This window comes from Myotis davidii, unplaced genomic scaffold (genome assembly GCF_000327345.1).
Source record: "Myotis davidii unplaced genomic scaffold, ASM32734v1 scaffold163, whole genome shotgun sequence".
NCBI classification, from domain to species: Eukaryota; Metazoa; Chordata; class Mammalia; order Chiroptera; family Vespertilionidae; genus Myotis; species Myotis davidii.
In genome coordinates, this window is record NW_006295056.1 from 765,385 (window position 1) to 774,211 (window position 8,827).

The window sequence follows — 8,827 nt, forward strand, 5'->3', positions numbered from 1 at the left end:
GACCAGAACGACTGGATGACCAGCAGTACCTACGATGTGCACTGACTCAGACCTTGCTGCTGGGGCCCTGACAACCCTGAATCTGGTTCACTCACACCCTGGGCCCATACAGGAGGAAGGAGGGAGCCTGATTCCTCGTGGAATTGGCCGTTGGTTAGCTTGCTGCTGGAGCCAACCTCCAGCAGTCCCTCTCCCTGGCCAGCTGCCCCCGCCCCAATCGCCCCAATTGGGGGAGGGGGCGGCCCCACTATTGGTCCCAATCACCAGCCAGGCTGAGGGACCCCACCCATGCACAAATTTGTGCACCAGACCTCTGTACACTGAATAAAGATTCTGTACACTGAATTTACTTTAATGAATTTTCCTATTCAGGTGGTTGCTACCTGTATTTTTCCCACTATTGCATTCTACTCTACACAGTTTCTAAAAGTAACCCTTATAGTTCTTTAAGTGGTATAACTGGTTCAAGAATCTATTTTAAAAGTACAGAGTTAAGTGGAAATAACAGGATTCAAAGGATTATGAACATGGTAATTACAAACATGTACAAACAAAAAGGTAATTGCTTTTAATGTTCTAGTTGAATATTTTCTATTGGGACAGGATGCTTTCACCCTGTTATTAATCACTGGGCATCTCCAGCTTTTCCAAAGTTATCACATCAAGATTTTAAAATATACCTCAAAAGAGTCTAGGAAATATGACCCAAAACCTATTCTACCTGCTTTGAATTTTAAAAGTACTAGCTAAAATTTATTTAGCACTTAAATGGCCAGGCAATGTTTTAATTAATTTCTACTAGTATGTACTAACTTAATTAATTCTCCAAAAACCCTCAAAGGTTTTTAAATGTACTACTCTTGTTTTTTCCCATTTTACAAATGAAGAAATAGATAACTTGCTGCCAAAGGTTAAAAAGCAGAAATGTTAATTGGAAAAACTGATATTTCATCCCCAAGCAATACAGTTCCAAAGTCTTCTGCTCCAAAACCATACTATACTGCCTCTCAAACTCTGCCGTCATCTTTAAAAAAAAAAACCACAAGGAAATCTAGTATTCACTTTTGCCATCTACTTCATTATTTTTAAGTAGCTTTCCCTAAAATCTTTCAACAAAATAGCTATTTCCAAAAAGAATTTTCTGTTTTTATGCTGTTGCTTCCTCAGCACACTAGACTTTTGCCTATCCCAATTAAAGGAGAATAATATCCCTATCAAATTCAAAGTTTGACCAAATACCTGCAGATACAAACAGTTACACCGCCCTGGCCGGTGCTGCTCAGTGGTAGGAGTGTTGGCCCTTGCACCGAAGGGTTGAGGGTTTGATTCCTGGTCAGGGGCACATACCTGGGTTGTAAGTTTCATCCCCAGCTCTGCTCGGGAAGCATAGGGAAGGCAACCAATCATAGTGTCTCTCTCACATTGATGTGTCTCTCTCCCTCCACTGCTGAGGTTTAACAACAAACAAAAACAAAAAATAAACAGCTGCACAGTGATTCAAATTAAATGTTGAAATAATAATACTCAACAGAAAAATACAGCTATTTTTCCCTAATAAAAATTATTTAAAAAACAAAAGCAAAAAAACGTTTTAGGTCCTACATGTGTCTGTTGTTCTTAAAACAAAGACTTGCTAAATACAAAAGCTGAAGTTTTCATGTACATTTTAGATGTAAAGAACAAAATAAAATTCCTAATTTTTGTACTAGTATTAATTACACTATAAAAAATATGTTCCGTGGGGCCCACATGGCTAAGTGAGTGAGCGACGACTTATAACACAGGAGAAGTCATAGTTCGATTCCCAGTCAGGACACATGCAGGTGGCACCCAATTAATGACTCTATCGTTGATGTTTCTATCTTTCTCTTTCTCTCCCTTCTTCTCCGAAATTAATAAAAATATGTTTAAAATATATATATATGTTCATATAACTTAGAGTCTAAAAACTGATTTACAAACAGTTTTATATAGAAAATATTGAAATACTATAGTCAGTTTGACCCTACAAAATCTAAGTAAGACTCTAGTAAATGAATTTTCAACTTCATTATATGGGACTTCAACAGTCATAGTAAACTAAGACAACTGAAGCTTTTTCACATTCCAATATTACTACACTGCCCCAATGTAATATCTATTCAAAACAGCTTTGAACAAAAAGATTTTTTTTAAGTCTCAATGACCAACTCATACTATGCAAAAACATACCTATTCATAAGTGATCTTTGCATTTCAGTTACTTGCAAATAAATGTTCTTTATTTTTTGTCCCCTCATCTCTGCCCACTCCCATATCCCCTTGCTTCTGTAGGATTTGGTTTTGTTTTTGTTTTTTTTAGTCATCTGGAGGGGAAAGAGAGAGGCTTTATTTCTGTAGTGCCATCTGAAAGTCAAATGAATCAATGACTATTTTATTTCAATGCAGAGATAAACCAAACCAGATTTTATATACAGAAACCTTATAGTTATCTTTGAGAACTAGTATGTAGAGCAATGTGAAATATCATTTCAAATGTAAAAGTAATTTTAGTAATTTTACCTCTTATTAAGATCTTCATCTGCAAATCCTGTGGGAATAAGAGAGAAGTATTTCCTCATCTTCAGCCATAGATTAGATTGGGGAATCCAGCCATTGTGTGCATGAATAGCATGAATTTTAGCAAGCTGACGTGCAATTAGCCTGTTTAAAAACAAAAGAGCATAAAAAGAAAATGTTAAGCAAGTCAATTCTCACAAGGAGAGGAAAACAAATGCTTAAAGCATCAGAAGGAAGAAAATTACAATTAATATGGCAATTAAATACTGTGTCCCAAAAGGGGTTGAGTTTCTGAAAGTAGGTGGCCTATTTTGATTACACAATGTTTGGGACCAGCAGAACAATACACAAATATAAATTATATCAAGACACATATTAGAAATTAATCAAGAGATACATACATTTATACTGAGTCACTTTAATCTTGAGCCTTGAGGTTAAGGGGCAAAAAGGGACTAAAGTAAAAAGGTAACCAGGGAGATAAATGGGTTCTATGAGTTAATTTCTATAACTGTTGTTAAAGACAAATTCTCTGAAAAAATATTTGGATTTTATGATGTCAGAATCAATCGTCTTGATGCAACCTTAAAATAATTTCAAGTTGCATAATCTAGTGCCCATGCTATGTTTGTCTCTGTAGAAACCAGTACAGCAAATCTGATGGAGGAATAAGCATACCAAACAAAAATTAGTTACCAAACAGCCTACAGACTAGCAGGCGAAAAAATTACTTAACAATAATCCACAAATTAAAGAACTTAAAGCTGACATATTGTCAAAATGCTAACAATCTAAGGTAATGCTCCTCAAATTAGTTCTACGACCTACAACAAAGCACCATGTACAAATGTCTGAGGTCCCACCTGAGATCTATTCAATCATAATCTCTGAAGGTGGGGCCCCCAATATTCTTCATTTTAAACAAGATCTCCAAGTAATCCAAATCCACTGTAAAGTCTGAAGGGCACTAATATAATGCTCTATAGCTTGGCTGTGTACTGAAATCAAACTTTGGAACTTCAAAGAAAAAAATACAGAGCCCTGGTTACTACCCCTCCCCACCCCCCCCCACCCCCAAACTGTGATTTAATTGGTCTGGGCACTGGGACATTTAAAAGCTTCCCAGATGACTTCATATGCAAAAAATGGTTGAGAACACTCAAACTAAGGCACACAGGAATCTAACATTGTAGTAATCCTTTCCCAATCTGTGATTACATAATTTTATGATAGTTTTATTACTATAATGAATATTTTTATCTACCCAGTTTTGATTTTTCCTTTGGAGAAATTTCCATACTCTTCATTTTTAGTTCATGTGATTCATACAGAGCTTATCTCAATCCTGACTCCCTGTCCTATCTGCAACAGTAACTTGAGTGAAGATATGACACACACTTGCCCGGGGCATTCCATCCTTCAGGCCACAATAATTGGTTCAGGGCACATTACCCAAGCTAGGCCAAAAGGACTTAATCCCTGAACTTTTGTTGAAGCTTTGACTTTGGTTGAAGCCTTTATGAAAAGAGGAATTCCTTACCCCACAACCTGGGGTGGCAATATTAGGTAAGCCTGCAACTGCTGATTACTGTAATTGTCACTCTTAAAAAATTTTGCTAGAAAATAAAACTTCTTAATAAAGTTTGTCAGAAAATAAAGCATGTGGCTCAGTGGATGGAGCATCAGCCAGCACCCGGAAGAGTTGTGGGTTCAATTCCCTATCAAGGACATGTAGCTGGGTTGAAGGTTTGATCCCCCAGCCCAGTGAGTCCAGGCGCATACGGAAGGCAACAGATTCACAGCTCTCTGTCTCCCTGTCTCTCTCTCTCTCTTCCTCCAGCCCCCTTCTACTCTTTCTAAAAATCAATGAAAAAATATCCTTGGTTAAGGATTAACAAAAAAAAACACAACAGAACTGTTTCAAAAAGATAGTGATATTCCTAATTATACTGTTCTAGAGTCCATGGATCCATCCATGTTTGAACTTATTCTCAGTTATATGTACCAATAAATTCCTTCTTCTTTAAGTCAGTTTGAATTCTCAAGTTATCCTCAATCAAGAGTACTAATGCGTTACCAAAATATTAAAATCTGTAACCTTTTTAGGTATGTGTGCTTTGGTTCATATCTCTCAAACAAATTAGGAAACAAACAACTTTTTATATAAATTAAATAACTGCTACTTGATTGACGTTCCTGAAGACCACATACTTCTGTCTAAAAAGAATACAGTAGCCGAAACCGGTTTGGCTCAGTGGATAGAGCGTCGGCCTGCGGACTGAGAGGTCCCAGGTTCGATTCCGGTCAAGGACATGTGCCTGGGTTGCGGGCACTTCCCCAGTGGGGGATGTGCAGGAGGCAGCTGATCGATGTTTCTCTCTCATCGATGTTTCTAGCTCTCTGTCTCTCTCCCTTCCTCTCTGTAAAAAATCAATAAAAATACATTAAAAAAAAATAAAAAATAAAAAAAAATAAAAAGAATACAGTAAAAAAGAAATCTATTTTTATGCTACGTTCATATCCGCATAGGCTAGTGGTTCTCAACCTTCTGGCCCTTTAAATACAGTTCCTCATGTTGTGACCCAACCATAAAATTATTTTCGTTGCTACTTCATAACTGTAATGTTTCTACTGTTATGAATCATAATGTAAATATCTGATATGCAGGGTGGTCTTAGGTGACCCCTGTGAAAGGGTCGTTCGACCACCAAAGGGGTCGCGACCCACAGGTTGAGAACCGCAGGCACAGGCCCAAATGAATGTGATACTTTAAGCAGATGGAAACTTCAGGGAAAGCCAGGTGATGATAAAGACAAAACAAAGAAGGGGGCAAATACACACACACACACACACACACACACACACACACACACGTAGACATGTGTGGGAGACACATATATGTTTTTATGCCAGTAAGAATAGGTTTAAAACTTTAAGAATAGAGTTGGGACAAGAGGCCTGAGGAAAGGTATGATCTGTGTTAGATAAAACTCATGGGCAATCTATGTCAAAAGAACATTATGTCCTAGAAATGTTTACTGAACAAATGAAATTGGTGATTCAGGAGAAAAATCACATATTAGAACAGTTATTTAACACTGACAAACTTTATTTACTGTGATTTTTAAAAATAATAATAATGTCAATTTTTATAGTTTTACCCAGAGTTTGTATGAAACCCTGATTTGCAAAATATAAAATGTAGTCTCAGATGTTGTCTAATTATAAGTTATCTAGCTGGGAGTGACTGGAATGCCAATTCTCTGGTAAATACTTCAAAAATGAATAATAAAAATGGCCACAATTTCAAGGGGCTCTTATAGATTAATGGAATCTGTTGAATGTGACTAGCTGATAGAAGAGAAAACATGTACAAATTTCGAATGTCTTGACTTTTCCAGCAGAAAGGTGGATAATTGGGGTTGTGCCAATTTCCTTACAAAAAAACAAAACTGCTGTTTTACTTCATAATCTTTAATTATAAATCTAATTAGATCCTTCAAATCTAAAATTATAAGCCATGGAATACCAGAAAAAAAGTGCATAAAAATTTAATTAATTGCACGAACTTCACCTTCATATTCATATACAAAGATCCTGTAGACTACTTCCCATTTCACACCAATTTCCTACTAGTTATAAGAGAAATATTAAATGAATATAAACTCTAGGTTAACAAGCAAAATTTTCCAAATGATGATTTTATAAAACACTTATCAAAGACCATTTTCTCCTTTCAACAAATTCGATATTAGTTGAAAATGAGTTATTTTTATATGAAATTTAAAAAATAAACATTTCTGCATTAAGTAATATATACCTACTCAAATGGACAATAAACTATTAATGAACATACTGGAGCAAAGTTAATATTTATAAAAAATTTATCAAAACTTAAGAGCTAATTATGATCTTCTAAAGTAAATTATAGATATATTTGCCCTTATGTATAGGTTCATTATTAAAATAAAACTAGATTATATAAGGGGCAAAATTAATATTAAATAATTCTATTGTATTTAATAGTTTAAATACCTTCAGAACGCTATTTAAAATGTTTTGTGACATTTTCCCATAAAATTCAAAATAGAATAATGACAAATAATGATAGTAATAGTTGAGATTGCTCGGTCAATACAATTGATAAATATTTCCATAAATTATCCTACAAGGAACAAAGATCATGCCTTATTCTTCCATCTAGTGTAGAACTCAGCATTTAGAAGAGATACTTAATAAGCATTTGGTAAATTAGAATCATTATATTAGCACCAGACTCAGAGTACATTTAGAAATTTACCAGACCACCAAAAGATTCTGCCACTAATAACCTTATTGTCAGGTGGATTAAAATCTATCTTGTATTTTTTTAAAAACACATATAGTAAGACTTGTAACAAAATTAATGGCTTGCTATACAAGAACAAAGTGACCATTTGAAATACTGCCTGTTTTTAAAAGAAAGACATCTTCTACAAGCCCCTTCTCAAAGTATAGAAGTCAACTTCTACAGGTCCTAAAATAACCTGCTCGATTTTTTCTGTAGAAACGTTAACAAGAGCTATGGCCGGGTGACTGAGTTGGTTGGAGTGTCGTCCCATACACCAAAAAGTTGCATGTTTGATTACTGATTAGAGCGCATACATAGATTGTGGGTTCTATCCCTGCTGGCAGCATACAGGAGGCAACTGACCAATGTTTCTCTCTCATATCTATCTATCCCTTTCTTTCTATTTCTTCCTCTCTCTCTCTCTATCCCCCACACACGTCGTCTCTCTAAAATCAATAAACATATCTTCAGGTGAGAGAATAAAAAAAAAATTAAGGAAGAAAATCTATTTATAATACAAATATCCTCCTGGAAATAACAAATATAGTTGAACTGTAATCATAGCACCTACATACTAAAAAAACTAGGCTTTGCTAACAGATTTTTTAAAAAAAAAATAAATCCTTCATACAAGTTCCATACTCACCTAAAATTTTTGATAAATTGCGCTCTGGACCCCAAAACCCTATGTATTATTTCAGTGCTTAATATTAGAAGTGTTTTGGGTCATTATTTAGAAGACTGGTGATGTTTCTATGACCAGAAATATGTCATTAGAACTTAACTCTTGTTTACAGTTGACCCTTCAACAACGCAGCAATTAGGGGCACCAAAGTGGACTTCCCTGCACTGTAGAAAATCCACATATAGCCCTAGCCAGTTTGGCTCAGTGAATAGAGCATCAGCCTGTGGACTGAAGGGTCCTGGGTTCAATTCCAATCTAGGTCACCTGCCTGGGTTGCTGGCTCGATCCCCAGTAGGGGGTGTGCAGGAGGCAACCAATCAATGACTCCCTCTCATAACTGATGTCTCTCTTTCTCCCTCTACCTTCCTCTGGAAATAAAAATATAAAAATAAAGAGCCCTAGCCGGTTTGGCTCGGTGGATAGAGCCTCGGCCTGAAGACTGAAGGGCCCTGGGTTCGATTCTGGCCAAGGGCACATGCCTGGGTTGCAGGCTCGATCCCCAGTCAGGGGCATGTGGGAGGCAGCCAGTCAAGGATTCTTTCTCATCATTGATGTTTCTATCTCTCTCTCCCTCTTCCTTCCACTCTGAAATGAATAAAAATATATTTTTTTAAAAATGGCTATTACATTTAAAAAATAAAAAAGAAAAGAAAAAGAAAGGAAATCACATATATCTCGGACTCCCCAGAAACTTAAATACATTATATAGCTGACCCTTGAACAGAACAGGAATTAGGAGTATTGGCCTCCCATGGAATTGAAAATCTGCATATAACTTTTGACTCTCCCAAAAAATAACTACTAATAGCCTACTATTGACTGGAAGCCTTACAGATAACATAAACTCAATTTCCTACAATGGGATACCACCTCACAGCCAACAAGATGGATACTATAAAAAAAAAAAATCAAGTGTTGGTAAGGATATGGAGAAATAGGAACCCTTGTACACCGTTGGTAGGAATGTAAAATGTTTCAGCTGCTAGGGAAAACACTACGACAATTCCTCAGAAATATAAAAATAGAATTACCATGATACAGTAATTCCACTTATTTAGTGGCCCAGTGCACGAAATTCATACACAGGGTTGGGGGTGGGTCGGTGTCCCTCAGCCCAGTTTGCACCCTCTCCAATCTGGGACCCCTCAGGGTATGTCCGACTGCTGGTTTAGGCATGATACCTGTGGACAGCAGTCGGACATCCCTCTCGCAATCCAGGACTGCTGGCTCCTAACCACTCACCTGCCTGCCTGATCACCCCTAACCACTCTGCC

General features: G+C 36.6%; 1 protein-coding gene across 1 annotated transcript in view; it reads right to left on the bottom strand.

Annotated features, from left to right (window-relative positions):
• ETNK1 (ethanolamine kinase 1) overlaps nucleotides 1–8,827 on the bottom strand; it is a 54,009-nt gene that overhangs the window by 28,893 nt on the left and 16,289 nt on the right. The window contains exon 3 of the mRNA XM_006769637.2: nucleotides 2,542–2,682. Within this exon, the coding sequence (XP_006769700.1) occupies nucleotides 2,542–2,682 (141 nt within the window). The remainder of the gene's footprint in view (nucleotides 1–2,541; nucleotides 2,683–8,827) is intronic.